At 45.1% G+C, this 17,353-nt stretch overlaps 1 protein-coding gene across 2 annotated transcripts in view; it reads left to right on the top strand.

Moving 5' to 3' along the window:
• mtmr14 (myotubularin related protein 14) overlaps window positions 1–17,353 on the top strand; it is a 99,800-nt gene that overhangs the window by 40,198 nt on the left and 42,249 nt on the right. For both annotated transcript variants that reach the window (XM_086039838.1, XM_086039839.1), the window contains one exon: window positions 15,037–15,122. In XM_086039838.1, coding sequence (XP_085895964.1) covers window positions 15,037–15,122 — 86 coding nt within the window. The remainder of the gene's footprint in view (window positions 1–15,036; window positions 15,123–17,353) is intronic.

Genomic DNA, 17,353 nt, shown 5'->3' with positions numbered 1-17,353 from the left:
CCCCCCGCTGGGCAAAGCTGATCACAACCTGGTGGCTCTCCAGCCTGTGCACAAACCTCTAGTCCGCAGGCAGCCAGCTGTGACCCGCACGGTTCAGAGATGGTCTGGTGAGGCCGAGGAGGCCTTAAAGGACTGCTTCAGCACAACTGTGTGGGAAGTATTCAGCGATACTCACGGGGAAGACATTAATAGTCTAACGGACGCTGTTACAGACTATATAAATTTCTGCATGGAGAACACCAAACCCACTAGGACAGTAAGGTGTTTCTCTAACAACAAACCCTGGATCACACCAGACATAAAAGCTCTCCTGAAGGAGAAGAAGAGAGCTTTTGCGTCAGGCAACAAAGAGGAGCGGAAGATTGTGCAGCGCCAGCTGAGGAGGAGGATCAGAGAGGGGAAAAGGTCCTACAGGAAGAGTATAGAGGAGCAGCTGCTGCAGAATAATGCCAGGAGAATCTGGAGGGGCCTGAAGACCATCTCAGGCCACGGACACCCCAAGACCCGGACTAGGGGGGACTTGCAGTGGGCAAATGAGCTGAACCTCTTTTTCAATAGGTTCGATCAGATGCCTGCCCCCACTCAGTCTCTCCTGCTGCAGCCTCCACGTACTCCTCCTGCTGGGTCTGTCACCCTCTTCTCCAGCTCCCGACTACACCAGACAGCCACCACTCCCTTATGCCCAGCCTTGGCCTTCACAACATCTCAGGTGAAGAACCAGCTGAAGAAGATGAAGGCGAGGAAGGCAGCGGGTCCAGATGGCATCAGCCCCCAGCTCCTCAAATCCTGCACATGACCAGCTGTGTGGAATTGTCCAGCACATGTTCAACCTAAGCCTGAAGCTGGGCACGGTGCCCCAGCTATGGAAAACATCCTGCCTGGTCCCGGTGCCAAAGACCCCCCCACCCGAAGGAGCTCAACAGCTTCAGACCAGTGGCGCTGACGTCTCACCTGATGAAGACCCTGGAGAGACTGGTCCTCGTCCACCTGCGCCCTCTGGTGAGCTCCTCAATGGACCCACTCCAGTTCGCATACCAGCCTGGCATCAGTGTGGATGATGCCATCATCTACCCCCTCCACACTTCACTGTCCCACCTGGAGAAGGTGGGGAGCACTGTAAGGATAATGTTCTTTTATTTCTCCAGTGCTTGCAACACCATCCAGCCCACCCTATTGGGAAACAAGCTGGAGCGGAAGCGAGTGGCCCACCACCTCACCACATGGATCCAGGACTACCTCACAAACCGGCCACAGTATGTGAGGACACAGGACTGTGTGTCTGACGTGCTCCTCTGTCTTGGCTCCCTTCCTGTTCGCCCTCTACACCTCGGACTTCAACTACACCACCCCTACCTGTCACCTGCAGAAGTTCTCTGACGACTCTGCGATTGTCGGCCTCATCACAGGCGGAGATGATCGGGAGTACAGAGAACTTTCTCAGGGTTTTGTGGACTGGTGCCAGCAGAACTGCCTCCTGATCGATGGGGGCAAATCCAAAGAAATGGTGGTGGATTTCTGTAGGCGCCATCACTCTGCACCTGCACCAGTGAATATCCGGGAACAGATGTTTAGAGGGTCTCAACTTAAAAGTACCGAGGTGTTCATCTGAACAATAAACTGGACTGGAGCGACAACACAGACGCTGTCTATAGGAATAGTCAGAGCAGACTCTTCCTACTCAGGAGACCGAGATCTTTTGGGGTTCAAGGGACACTCCTCAGGAACTTTTATGACTCGGTGGTTGCATCGGTCATTTTCCAGGGAGTGGTCACCTGGGCATGCGGCATCTCGGCCGGGGACAAGAAGCGGCTGGACAAACTGGTCAGGAGGGCTCTGTCCTGGGCTGCTCCCTGGACTCTGTGGACTCAGTGGGGGACAGGAGGATGATGGCCGAGCTGTCTTCAATGCTGGACAACGCGGCCCACCCCCTCCAGGGCACCCTAACAGCACTCCACAGCTCGTTCAGTGACAGACTCTTACACCCTCGCTGTGCAAAGGAGAGATTGCGCCACTCCTTCTTGCCTGTTGCTGTCAGACTCTTAAACAAGAACATTGTGTAGTCTCTACAAACTGGCGGACATTTGTGCAATTGTGCAGTCCTGCACCTGATTTTATATCGTGCAATACTCAACATTCCCCACTACTGTTAGTCAAGTTTTATTTTTATCAAATGCTGTTCCTTATATTTCACTGCAGCACTGCAGCACTGTCACTTACTTAGAGTATTTTTCCTCTGTACTATTTACAGGCTAAAATGAGTGTTTCTTCATACTTTATGTGGATGTATGTTGATGTGTATATGCATGTGTATATACACATACTGACTGCGTATATTTACATAGTCTTGATTCTGAATGTTTGCCGTTAATGTTCTACATTAATAGCTACATTATGCCGCCGTCTCTGTGTGACCTATATCTTTGCTGCTGTAACACTGACAATTTCCCCACTGTGGCATCAATAAAAGCCTTCTTATCTTATCTTCTTATCTTATCTTCTTATCTTATCTTCTTATCTATTTACTGCACAGAACCCGTTGAACGAATCCGAGTGAAAATTTGTCAGAAAAGCCTCAAGACTTTGCTCTTGCTCTACGCCGAATATTGTAACTTTTCGACGAAGGGCATGGCCTTGACGGTGCCGCAAAATCAGATTATTCAACGTGACAATAAATACAGTTTTAACTTGACTCGGATCATCCAAACATCTCGAAATTTTTCATATTTGATGATAGCCAAAGGCTGAAGACATCTACGAACTTATTTTTCATCGTAGTGGTAGCGCCACCTAGTGGCTGAAGGAAATACATGTTTTTTTTTTCTTTGATGTATTTATCCTTGCAGGTTAACCAGGTCGACCTCAGAATTGCTCGGAAGACTGTTAAACTACGATATTTGTGATTTATCGTAAAAAGCTGTCACCGTGGCAACGGGCAGTTTGCAAATAAAACTATGCTGATTTTGACGGTCTAAACATGTATGAAATCTCACGATACTGTGCATACACATCAGGCCTGGTGAAATCTTTTTTGTTGTTTTATGTCGCAATTGTTTAAAAAATGGCTCGCTAGCGCCCCCTAGATTAAAAAAAAAAAAATCAGCCCCGGTTGTACATTTCACCTATATCTACGAAAATTTGATGGTATATCTAACAGGTTAACACCTACAAAAAAGTCTCTTGGAGTTATGTGCTAAACCTAACAGGAAGTCCGCCATTTTGAATTTACTTACTTTAAAAGCAGCTGTAATGGGATTCACGTGATAATATCTTGTCCAAATGTCACACATTTGATGAGAGTCTACACCTGAAGACAACTACGAACTAACTTTTCATCGTAGTGGGAGCACCACCTACTGGCTAAATAAAGTACGTTTTATTCTTTCATGTTTCTCTCCTGGCAGGTTAGTCAGATCTCCGTCATACTTGCTTGAAAGAGTGTTTAGGCCTTCATGATGTTAAAACACGAAGTTTGAGATTTTTGGCAAAAAGGTGTTGCCATGGTAACGCAGTTTACTAATAACACAATGCTGATTTTGAGAATGTAAACATGCAGGAAAAATCCTGAAACTTTGCACACATAGAAGGCCTGGTAAAATAATCAATAATTAATTATTCAACGGTCCAATCTTTCAAAGATGGCTCGCTACCGCCCCCTAGAAAACGTTTAATGCCCCCTAGAAAACGTTGCACGCTTCACCAACATGTACTAAAATTTGCGAGTATATAAAACAGAAAGAGACCTACAAAAAAGCCTCTTGGTGCCATATAATAAACCTAAGAGGAAGTCCGCCATTTTAAATTTACTTGAAAGTTTGGACTCACCTTGACGACAAAAGCTGCTGTTACTTGATCCACGTGATCATTTTGATTATTCAATTCCGATGTGCGAGCATCCCAACGTGTCGGTACCCCAACATTGCCAGGGCTACGAGGGCCCTTTATAGCTGCTTGCAGCTCTAGTTTTTCTTTTCTTTTTTTACAATATCCTGAGCTTTTATACATTATTGCAAGCTTTTTATCGGAAACATCCCCACAATATCGTGATAAGTATCGTATCGCGAGGTTCTGGATTGTTTATCGGTCTATATTAGAAGTTGAGTTACATCATGTTCCATGAAACAGTGATTTGTAGGACGTGACAAAGCTCCTGATTTGTTTACATTATTGTTAGGGTTGGAACGATACACTTGTCCCGATCCGATACAGATCCTGATACTCGGGTTGCGATCCGATACATATTGTGGTTCCTCAATATTATAAAAATATATTTTTTAAAAACTGAGGCATGTGTTTCCACAGTTTTAACTTAAGTGCCATTTGACATTTCAAGTGTCACGATTGAAAAGTGTATGAACTGTTCCAGTAACTGTTCTTTACACACAGGAATGCAAAATTATCTGTCAGAAACAGGAAAGGCAGGAGAGCAGTCAAAAATGTTTATTTGAATGTCTGTCCTGTGTGACCGGGGTGAAGTGGAGTTCCGGTGAGGTGGCAAGTGGGCCGCAGGTGTGGGGCTCAAGCAGGCAGGCAGGCAGTAAGGGTTCACAAGAACGATGATGGCAATGAGTAATCTGTGGTCAGAGAAAAGACAACTAAATATACACTTGTATACGCAAGGTAGAGCTCAGTACTAGGTGCTAGATATGCTACAAACTTCTTGTACAGGTAACGCGAAGACAATCTGGCGATGTGTTAGCGACCTAGAGCATATTAAGTAGTGGCGGTGATTAGGGAGCTTGGACTGAGCGGCCGACAACTCCCAACACACCAAATCTGCAAAGCCTCCAAAACACACACACCTACACCCACACACACATTTCACGGTGCTGAGGCAGCACACCTGACAATATTAATAAAATTCCAATCGTTTAAAGACTTCAAATGTTCCAAAAGTACGTTATAGAACGTGCAAAACATAAGTATTCTGCGCTCCCTAAGTAGACAGTACAATTTGGCAAATAACAAACAGTCCCTCAAAATGAGTCATATGTTGCTGGTTTCAAGCTGTTTATTACACTCCAGTTGAAATTAACTGTAAAACTAAACACAAAACAGAGAGAATTACACACACACACACCCACCCACACCCCCACACCCCCACCCACGCACACACACACACACACACACACAAACAGGACAATACATAAGGTATCAAAAGTATCGATACTTCATCAATGTATTGTTACTTGGTATCGGCATGAAAAGTATTGCGATACATTACAAAACTATATTTTTTCCCCAGCTCTAATTATTGTTGTATTCTGCACTACAAACATCTTGTAAAGCCTCGACAATCTGGCGATGTGTTGGCAGACCAGACCACCTTAACCCGTTGTCGGTCCCCGGCCCACCCGTGGGGGCTATGGCGTCGTGGCCGCAGGACACACTACATACTGAACAACTTCAAAGTATTCTTGGGCATGTTATATATGGTTAGAAAACTGAGTTTCCGCAGATTCAAATGATACCAAACATTATACGATACAATCGTATCTGCCGGCTCGGCGAGCATTTTAGTCAAAACAATCGCTAACACACAAAAAATATGGAACTCACCATTTCATCCTCAAATGTCCGACACAATTTCATAATCCATCATCAATGATCATATTACGTCGACAAGGGTCCATTAAAAGTATTATAGTTAGTCCACAACAAGCCTGACATCCATAAAGCCACGTTATTAGCTGCTACAACTGTTAAGATAAGATAAGGCCTTTATTAATCCCACAGTGGGGAAATTTTCAGTGTTACAGCAGCAAAGATATAGGTCACACAGAGAGGGCGGCATAATGTAGCCGTCAATGTAGAACATTAACGTCAAACATTCATAATCAAACCTATGTAATTATACACAGTAAATATGTGTATATACACATGTATATACACACCAACATATATCTACATATAAAGTATGAAGAAACACTCATTTTAGCCTGTACATACAGAGGAAAAGTACTCTAAGTAAGTGACAGTGCTGCAGTGAAATATAAGGAACAGCATTGGATTAGAGTAAAACTAGACTAACAGTGGTGGGCAATGTTGTGTATTGCACGATATAAGCTCAGGTGCAGGACTGAACAATTGCACTAATGTCCGCCAGTTTGTAGAGACTACACAATGTTCTTGTTAAAGAGTCTGACAGCAGCAGGCAAGAAGGAGCGGCGGAATCTCTCCTTTGCACAGCGAGGGTGTAACAGTCTGTCACTGAAGGAGCTGTGGAGTGCTGTTAGGGTTCCCTGGAGGGGGTGGGTCAACCCGTCCAGCATTGATGACAGCTTGGCCATCATCCTCCTGTCCCCCACTGAGTCCACAGAGTCCAGGGAGCAGCCCAGGAGCAGCCCTCCTGACCAGTTTGTCCAGCCGCTTATTGTCCGGGGCCGAGATGCCGCCTGCCCAGGTGACCACTGCCTGGAAAATGACCGATGCAACCACCGAGTCAGAAAAGTTCCTGAGGAGTGTCCCCTGAACCCCAAAAGACCTCAGTCTTATGAGTAGGAAGAGTCTGCTCTGACTCTTCCTATAGAGCGTCTGTGTTGTCGCTCCAGTCCAGTTTATTGTTCAGATGAACGCCCAGGTATTTGTAAGTTGAGACTCTCAACATCTGTTCCCTGGATATTCACTGGTGCAGGTGCAGAGTGATGGCGCCTACAGAAATCCACCACCATTTCTTTGGATTTCCCCGTATTGATCAGGAGGCGGTTCTGCTGACAGCAGTCCACAAAACACTGAGTAAGTTCTCTGTACTCCCGATCATCTCCGCCTGAGATGAGGCCAACAATCGCAGAGTTGTCAGAGAACTTCTGCAGGTGACAGGTAGGGGTGGTGTAGTTGAAGTCCGAGATGTAGAGGGCGAACAGGAAGGGAGCCAAGACAGTTCCCTGCGGGGCCCCCGTGCTGCAGAGGAGCACGTCAGACACACAGTCCTGTGCCCTCATATACTGTGGCCGGTTTGTGAGGTAGTCCTGGATCTATCCAGCGGGCTGGAAGAGAGGTTTGATCCTAGAGACATGGATGCTGGGGTGAACACGTAGATTGGCGGGGAGCCCAAGGGGTATGGCACACGGGTTCACCAGAGGCACAATATCAAAGGGACTAATGAAGCGGGGGGACAGTTTCTGGGAATCAACCTTGAGGAGCAGATTCCTTGTGCTGAGCCACACTTTTTGCCGGACAGAGTAGGCAGGAGCAGGGATGGAGCGGCGGTTAGCCTGCACACGAGAACTCGCGGAGGACCGGAGTAGAGAGGAACGGGCTTGTCTCCATACTCTGGAACACCGGTGGATATGAGACTGCACTGAAGGAACCCCCAGGTTGCTCTCCTGCGATGGGAACAGCGGCGGTTGGTAGCTTAGGGAGCACTGGAATGGAGACATACCTAAGGAGGAGCTTTGCAAAGAGTTAAGTGCATACTCAACCCACAAAAGCTGAGTACTCCATGAGGCGGGATGGGATTGAGTGATGCAACGGAGTGCAATCTCCAGCTGCTGGTTGGTGCGCTCACATTGGCCATTGGTCTGAGGATGGTAATCAGATGAGAGACTGAAACCATTGTCAAGGGCTGTACAAAATGCTTTCCACACCTGCGAGGTGAACTGAGGTCCCCTGTCGGAAACAATGTCAGCAGGGATCCCGTACAGGCGGTAAACATGCTGGACAAGTCAGCGGTCTCTTTCGCAGAGGGGGGCTTGGGAAGGGCTATAGAGTGCGCCACCTTACAGAACCTATCCACCACAGTAAGAACAAGAGTGTTGCCATTAGAGGGTGGAAGTCTAGAGCAATATGTGGCCATGGGCGCTTGGAGACAGGGAGTGGCAGAAGCAAACAAGAAGCAGGTTTGGAGGACGTTTTATTGTGGGCACATACGGTGCATGCTGATACAAACGGCCACATATCCTCCACCATGGTGGGCCACCAGAAGTGTTGACGGATGAATGTTAACCTTCTGCGGACTCCCGGGTGAAAGGTAAGTCGTCAGGAGTGGCCCCACTGCAGTACTTGAGAGCGGACGGAGCCGGGGACATACAAAGAGTTCAGGGAGCCCCCACCTGGACCTGGTTGGTTTACGTGGGCATCCTTCACTGCTTCCTCTATTTCAAAAGTAAGAGATACTGTAAAGCAGGTGGGTATCAAGATCAACTCAGCACTTTCTGTCTTCTTTAGTAGAAAATTGGCAGGACAGGGCATCAGGTTTGATATTTTTGGTCCGTGGACAATAGGACAAAGTGAATGTGAATCGGTCAAAAAACAATGCCCACCGGGCTTGACGGGAACGTAACCTCTTAGCAGAGCGAATATACTGTAGGTTCTTGTGATCTGTTCATACCACGTACGGGTGTTCAGCTCCCTCCAAAAAATGCTGTCATTCCTCTAGTGCCATCTTCACTGCTAGGAATTCCTTGTCTCTGACCACATAATTTTTCTCCACCTGGGACAGCCTGTGTGAGAAGAAGGCACAGGGGTGGACCTTACCATCCTAGGTAGTTGGGACAGCACTGCACCGACCCCGCCTCCGAAGCGTCAACTTTGATGATCAATTGCCTATTCGGATCTGGGTGGACAAGGGCAGGAGCGGAACCGAGATCAAAGTGAGAGTGGTGAGGGGTGCTGCTACCCGACTGTAGTTCTGAATACACCCTCGATAGAAATTGGCAAAGCAAAGGAATCGCTGCGGCTCTTTGCGTGAGGATGGTATTGGCCACTCTGTGACTGGGATTACCTTTGAAGCTGCCCCTCTGCGATAACGTAGCCCAGGAAGGTGGTCTTGGGCACATGGAACTCGCATTTTTTCCGTCTTCAGGAAGAGCCTGTTCTCGAGCAGACGAAGGACATTGCGTACATGGCGTTTACGTCCCGAACAGGAACTAGAGAAAACTAAAATGTCATCAAGATAAATAAAGACGAATTTACCTATCATGTCGTGCAAGACATCATTAATCAAGGCCTGGAAGACTGCACGGGCGTTGGTAAAGCCGAAAGGCATGACGGGATATTCATAGTGGCCTCTATGGGTGTTAAATGCCGTCTTCCACTCGTGTCCCTCCCACAAGCGGACACGATGGTAGGCCTGGCGCAGGTCTAATTTAGTGAAAATTGTGGCACCATGATGCAGGGAAAAAGCCGAGTCGATCAGTGGCAAGGGGTACCGGTTCCTGATGGTGATGGTATTCAGTCCACAATAGTCTACACACAGTTGGAGAGTCTTGTCCTTTTTGTCAACAAAAAAGAAGCCAGCCCCCACAGGTGAAGACAAGGTCCTAATAATGCCTGCTGCAAGGGATTCACTGATGTAGGCTTCCATGGCTTCCTGCTCAGGTCGCGAAATGTTAAAAAGACGACTGCTTATAAGTGGCGCACCATATTGAAGGTCTATAGTGCAGTCATAGGGCCTGTGCAGTGGCAGAGATGTGGCACGGTGTTTACTGAACACCTGAGCAAGGTCATGGTAGATCATGGGAACTCCGCGTAAGTCTGGCTCTTCTGGATATATTTGACCACTAGGGGGTTTGGCAGCAGACAACAAACAGTTTTCATAACAGAAGTAATTCCATGAAGTGATCCTAGGAATTGTCCAGTTAAGGTTATGGACCTTTAGCCACAGCATGCTCAACACAATCTAGACCTGAAGATGATCAAAAACATGAAAATTGACAAGCTCTTGATGGTTACCCTTTAGCTTTAGGTGAACAGGTACAGTCTTGTGGCTGTTAGGTTCTCCAGAGGAATTTCCATTTGGTCAGCTAGGCTGCGTTCAATCAGATGTAAAACAGGCAAGGATAGGTTACTCCAACAAAGGAGGGCGAGACCTTAAAATGGGCGGAAGAGGAGGAGTTTATTTTATGACTCACCAATGCCTCCTTCTTCATTGGTGAGTCAGGCCTTTTGCTGACAGTGCAGGGTAAGTTGTGAGATGGTGGCCAGTAGGGGTGGAACGGTTCACAAAAGTCACGGTTCGGTATGTACCTCGGTATGGGGTCATGGTTCAGTATAGGTTTGGTACAGCAATTAGTTTCAAATGCATAAGACTGGGTTGTTCTTTTAAAATTTTGTTCTAACAGAGAGAAAGCTACAATTCAATTTGCTATAAATCGCAGAGGGGAGCTTAAATAAAAAAACATTCCTTGTTATAAAAGCACAAAATAGAATGAAAACTTGTGCAGTAGGGTTAATTAATAATAATAATAATAATAATAATGATAATAGTAATGATACAAAAGATTAAACACAGGAAAACGCCCTTTCTTGTATGGATAGAATGAGGTTGCAGATAATGTCAGGTAGCACTTGCCAACTAGTAACTTTACCTTCATTATAAGAGCAGCAGAAGACAGCTCATGCTGCACCACGGCTCTTATGCGATTGTATATGACAGGGACCACGGTCTTGATAATATGCACCCCGGATGGAACATTGTTACGGGGCTCCAGCACGTTTAATAAACGCTTGAAGCCCGACTCCTAGACAAAGCATATGCGCGCATAGATGTTGCTATGTATATGCCTATTACTTCAGTTATTACTAATACCTTTGGGTCTGCTTTCACTTCTCCCGGCTGCTTCTAAGACAAGTTGTTGGTGTTGAGCGGGTTTCTTTTTTCTACCACAGGTAACTGTATCGGGGTGATTCCCTCTTACATGTGTTAGCATGTTTGAAGTGTTACATGCAACATACCGCACGGAGGTCGAACAACGCCGACACACAGTTCTTGTTCGCTCCACTGCTCGCACTCCATTGCCGTCGTACTCAAATCGGAAGCCGAAATGTTCCCAAACGGCTGATTTGTATAGTGCAGACAGTTTTCTCCATTTGCCTTTCGCCATTTTTCTCCTACATTTGTTTTGATCTATTTCTTCTTCCAACAACAAATGTGGCGGTCGCTTGGTCTCAGGCGTTGGCTTATCTTCCCCCCCATCAGACGTATACGTCGTATGACTGCGTGTACCGAACCGTAAAGCCCGTACCGAGACGGGACGGGACGAATACAAAAACCGTTACAACCCTAGTGGCCAGCATTTCCACAATACAAAGATTTGACATCCGCCGTCGTGTTTTCTCTACATCAGAGAGTCCAGCATGTCCAAGCTGCATTGGTTCACTAACGGTATTAGGCGGCAGGGCTGGCGATGCAGTCTGTGACTCAAGGAATAACTTGGAGTAGCTGTTGCGGAGTAGGCACGTGAGTGGGTGGGGTCGGGAGCCTCGGAACACGCTCTCTTCGATGTTCGCGGAGGCGGCAATCAAGTTTAATGGCGCGATCAATAAGCTGGTCTAAACTATTGAATTCATCCCTGGAAGCTAACTCAACTCTAACTCAACTCACTTAATGGATTCATTAAGATGCCCCAAAGTATCTCCTAAAGCGCTGAATTCCTCATTGAAATGGCTCTCTGCAGCTAATGTTCGAAAAAGCCACTGAGAACTCTGTCACACTGCGAGAGCCCTGCTTTAGCAACATGAGGTGCTTAAAATCCCCCCAAAATTGTAATTTCCTCCGTGAAATTAGAGTAAGACGTACAAACCGGTGATTGTCAATCATATTCGGCAGTGGCCCATGACAGTGCTGGACCCCTGAGGCAGCAAATAAGGTGAAGTATGACGGGTTGTTGTTAACAAACGAATGAACACTGAACTAAAAAGTGCGCCATGCCCCCTGATCGCTGTCGTAAGGGGAAGGTGCAGGCACAAACGTTTCCTTACGTGGGTGTGTGGTGCGGCAGCAGGCACTTGCTGTGTGTGACTTCGAAGTGCAGCAAACTGACTTTGGAGGGTGATGAGGGCTTGAGAAAATTCACATACCTTTGCAATCAACAAGGTTATTGACTGTTCATGCTGGTCCAATAACGTGCTCTGCGCGACAAGAGTTTGGTGAACCGGGTCGGTCTCTGCTGGTTCCATGATGATGGCCAGATTGTGCTGTCAGGGTTCATGATTGGGAGTAGGGGACCCAAATGCAGAAACGGGAAAGGCAGGTTAGCAGTCAGAAATGTTTATTTTAATGTCCTGTGTGACCAGGGTGAATTAGAGTTCCGGCGATGTGGCAAGTGGGCCACAGGTGTCGGGCTCAAGCAGGCAGGCAGTAAGGGTTCACGAGAACGATGATGGCAATGAGTACTCTGTGGTCAGAGAAAAGACAACTAAATATACACTTGTATACGCAAGGTAGAGCTCAGTACTAGGTGCTAGATATGCTACAAACTTCTTGTACAGGTAACGCGAAGACAATCTGGCGATGTGTTAGCGACCTAGAGCATATTAAGTAGTGGCGGTGATTAGGGAGCTTGGACTGAGCGGCCGACAACTCCCAACACACCAAACCTGCAAAGCCTCCAAAACACACACACCTACACCCACACACACATTTCACGGTGCTGAGGCAGCACACCTGACAATATTAATAAAATTCCAATCGTTTAAAGACTTCAAATGTTCCAAAAGTACGTTATAGAACGTGCAAAACATAAGTATTCTGCGCTCCCTGAGTAGACAGTACAATTTGGCAAATAACAAACAGTCCCTCAAAATGAGTCATATGTTGCTGGTTTCAAGCTGTTTATTACACTCCAGTTGAAATTAACTGTAAAACTAAACACAAAACAGAGAGAATTACACACCCACCCACACCCCCACACCCCCACCCACGCACACACACACACACACAAACAGGACAATACATAAGGTATCAAAAGTATCGATACTACATCAATGTATTGTTACTTGGTATCGGCATGAAAAGTATTGCGATACATTACAAAACTATATTTTTTCCCCAGCTCTAATTATTGTTGTAATCTGCACTTGAGTTTTTGCCTTTACAATACAGGATAAGTATAGTACTTATGTTTACACCACCCCTGTGTGGCAGAGTTGTTGTCGTGGTAAACGCTTACAAAACTGTATAGTAAAAACCAGAGCTGGACACTTGACCCTTTTTCACCGGTCCAGTCGTGACCCTCCACCCTTGACCTGGGTACCCTTCCGTCCGCGACCCCCCGCCCTCAGGGATGATTTAGAATGGTCCAGTTCTATTCCAGGCAATTTCCAAATTTCAATCCTGGGCTCCTAGCTCACCATCGACCTGGCCTGCATAAAACTGGTCCACATATGATCCCGTGTATACACAATCAAATAGCTTATTCAAATAACACAACTGCCTTATAAATAGCCTCAACATTCAATTATTCAATTCAATTAATCCAATATTATACAATGTATAAATATAATATTTGTTATATTAATTATAAGTAGGCAAACATAAGTGTATCATTGCATTCCAGTTTCAATCATATTTCATATTTAAGAAATATGGCATTCAAAATATCACCAAATTGCAAGACTAAACTGATGGTCAGATGCCTAGGTGTTGACAAATGACAGTAAGTTGACACACTCACCAATTCCGTCAATTGAGAATACGCTCCACTTTACTTCCTCACTCACTTGGCAGTCGGCTCAGATAGTCGGCTCCTGCAGTTCACAGCAGTTGCTTTGCGGATTAGACCCTTCGATGTGATTTTAAATGGATAATATACGGCAACGTACCTGCAGCAAACAATCCCCCGCATGTGTCATGTCACTTTCTCCTCGGCAAGCGGACAATCGCTTCCGCATTTAAGCAGTTGGATTGAACGCACTACTCACGTGACCGCATGACAAACACTGAAGTAACCACCAGAAAAGAGAGATCTTAATACAAAGAGAAGGGTAACAGAAAGCACAAATACGAAGAGAATGTGCAAACAGAACTTAATACAGAAAGTACAACTGGGCAACATGTCCATGATTGACACGCCGCGAGAGTGATGCTAACGGCAGAGGCTTTTTAAGGATCATTAGCTGGCTAATTTACTATTCGAACCCACTGTGGACATGCTCCAAAATGCACCACTGGTACTTTACTACTTACCCAACTGCGTGTGCTTACTTCCATTGCGAGCCCCGGGGTTGGTTTTGTCATATTGTATAATTATTTGGGTCTAACAGACAGCCGGAAGCCACATTCAATAAGTTACTTATTTATTTTCCACACTACCCTTCGTTCACGGCCTTCAAAATAAAAGCATACCAACAAACCACTATACAAAGCAGGTTTGCTTCGGTGTATTTACGAAAGTAGGAAAGACGCCAGAAGAAGTGCATGAACTCCACCTTGATGTGCCAGCGTCATACTTGAGTGCTGCGCGCAGCTTGATATACTCCCGGACACAAGCTGTTTTGAAACAGTTGAGTTCCAAGTCAGTGGGCGTCGCTTCAAAAAGACAGCGACAACAATGGATATTGTGCCTTCTTCAACCATAAAGGGACTGAGATGACTATTGCCTAACTAGTTTGCTTTGCAGCAATAACGAGCTGCGTGCTGCATCCCCTCTCTCCTCCTCTCCGTGTGGGGAAACTGTATGTCATCGCAACATGTGGCATAATGGACCGATCAAAGCAGCAACAATTCCTTATGGGTGCGTGGCATGTGTTGCAGACCTTTCGCCAACAGCACAATGCATCGGTCACGTGAATCAATGCGGCAGTTGTCGCTCGCGCCGACGCGGGAGTAGAAAGAAGCCTAAAAAGAAGCCTTTCACTGAGTAGGCTGAGATGAAATTTGTCACACGTCAAACGCATGAGGGCCGATTAGTGGATTGAGATGAAATTTGTCATACGTCAAACGCATGAGGGCCGATTAGTGGGCCGGACTAAAATCCACTTCCGGCCATGCTTAGTCCAGCCATTTTTTAAAATTTGTCAGCCCCCATCCCCCCCAAAATTGGGCATCCAGCTCTGGTAAAAACGAGAGCGCCTGTGAAGACAGAACAGTTTATTCAACTTCTCACTTTGATGTACTTCCCATCTATCTCCTTGTTGTTTGTCTGCAAGTTCGGCTTCTTTGTCATGGGATGCATGCAAAATTAAATTGGTGCTGAGTGAAAAGAAAGATTTCCTTCTACGATTAAAAAGTGTATTGAAAATAATAATGACTTAAAAATGAATGGTTTAACTACATTTTCATCCAAAATATATTTAAATTTAACATGCTCTTGTTTGCAGATGAGAGTGGCCTTCTTGTGCACTGCATATCGGGCTGGGACAGAACTCCTCTGTTTGTCTCTCTCCTCAGGCTGTCGCTTTGGGCAGTAAGTTGATACTTTCTGCTGTCTGTTCCTCTCTGCTCCGTGAATGGTACTTTTACACAAGCGTAATTTAGTCAGTTAAATCAATTTTAAGTAGTAGCTTGTTTTCCCCTGTTGCTGCGGTTTATTTGTTCAGTTTTTAATGAGTAATTTTCCTTGTGTCACTGAGCATGTCTTTAAATTATCATCAAAGGTGGGCATTTTACGAAATTTTGCTGGTCCATCAGCGGCCTGTGTACCCATCCATCATTCATGAGTCCGTCATTTTTTCAAGCCGAACCAAATTATAATCGTCAATTAGGTCAGTCAGTTAGTTAGTCCGTCAGAGGTCTGTCAGTCCGTCCCCCCGCCCGACCACCAAAAAAAAAAATCACAACAGCAAAACGGGCTGTTCACTCAGCCATCTCAGAGGGCAGTCACAAAATTACGTCACAGTTACTCAGGGGTCAGGTAACGACTAATCACAGCTCACCTGTTTTGTGAAGCTAACCATGATTGGTTGTTGGCTGAGCCCTGAGCAACTCTGATGTAATTTTCAGTCGATAGCAAGTGACAAAATGGCCACCCCCTGAGATGGAAAAAAATTGGTAGATTTTACTGTTTAACTCATATTCCACAAACACAATACTAACCCATTAAGGCCGGGAGCGCATAACCGTCTTTGTACCACTAGAGCTGTTATGTCTTTCTATGCTTAAAGTAGGGAGAGCGTGTATGTCATTTTCTTTTTTCTTTTTTTTTTTTTTAATCCAATTCTCGGCCTCTTAACCAATGAAATGCATTAGAATATACATGTGACGGTTTTGTAAGCCCGCAAAGGATGTTCCGGAATTCTTTCAAGTCATAATGGTGGACGCCGTCAATCGCAGGAGCTCTGAAATGAGTAACGGCAGTGTTATAGACGACGCACTTGTGGACTTTGACCAGTGCAACCAGGCAAATGTGATAAATGGTTAAGATATAGTTTGGACATGTATGTTTGTATGACAATATAGACAGCTTTGTAACAGAATACAGCAGGGGTGGGTAATTCCTATCCTGCCTGTTTTCCATCTCTCCCTGTCGGAACACACCTGATTCAAATAATCAAATAATCATCAAGGTCTGCAGAAGCTGAATAGAGATCCTGATCATTTGAATCAGGTGGGTTGCACTAGGGTGACATAGAAAACATGCAGGATACCGGTCCTCGAGGGCTGGAATTGCCCACCCCTGGAATAGAGGATGGTAAATACCACTTGATTTTTTAAAAATATTAAAAATAGTGCTCCTTTTACATTGACACTTTATTTTTACAACTTTGATTGAAACAGTAAATAATAATCTTGGGCATGTTTGAAAGCCAGTCCAAGATCTCAAATTATTTTGGAATTATGTTTCTATCTGTTACAGTGGCTGAGATATTAATTATTTTGTAAAGATATTTATTATTTTGTAAGTGTTGAATTTCTGGAAAAAACTCAGGTTTTGAAGGGTAATTCCAAAGACGACCTTAGGTTTTGGGGAGCTGTTTGGCCAGGTGCATCAGGCTTTAATGGGTTCACCAGAATGCCATATTTCGGCTAGTGGGACTGCATAAAACATATTCTTGGAAAGAACATTTTTGGGTTGACTTCTACTTTCAGGAGACCATCGACCCAGTGAGAGCAAACCTTATTTTTATATCAAATATTAATGACAAATTAAACTGTCTTACATTCCAAGCTTTTAGGACCAACTAAAAATGTTTGGAAAAATGGTTTTGCAGGCATTTCCAACGTATATTATCTCACAAACCCAATAAAAGCACACCAAAGATTAAAAAAAAAATGTGGCATTGGACCTTGAATTGCTTCAAACTAAATTTGTATTTTCTGTGACGTCTTTTAATTTGCTAGTTTTTTTTTTATTTAGTTTTTTTTTTAAAGACGTTAAAGAAAAGAAACTGCAACAACAGGGAAAACAAAGTTTACAAACCCTTCGGTGGATTTAGACCGGAAGAAATGTCGTACCAGTGTTAAAGCACCCAACGATGTAGCATGTGATGCTCTTTGAACAGTCGCTAAATTTACATGGCCGAAATTTATTTAATCCGATCAGAGTTCGGATTAAAATTCTGATCGGATGCACTGGTTTCATGGACACAAAAAATATTGATCTGCTCTGCTTCGACTAGGTTTTGGGAATAACAGAAAAACACCTATAATGACCTCACAGACATGCGCAGTAAAGACTGTTTGTTCCGAAATGACGTA

This window comes from Filicampus tigris, chromosome 9 (assembly GCF_054856515.1).
Source record: "Filicampus tigris isolate MCC_2025a chromosome 9, RoL_Ftig_1.0, whole genome shotgun sequence".
Taxonomy (NCBI): Eukaryota; Metazoa; Chordata; class Actinopteri; order Syngnathiformes; family Syngnathidae; genus Filicampus; species Filicampus tigris.
The sequence above is the reverse complement of the archived record's forward strand: the minus strand, read 5'-3'. Positions and strand labels throughout refer to the sequence as shown.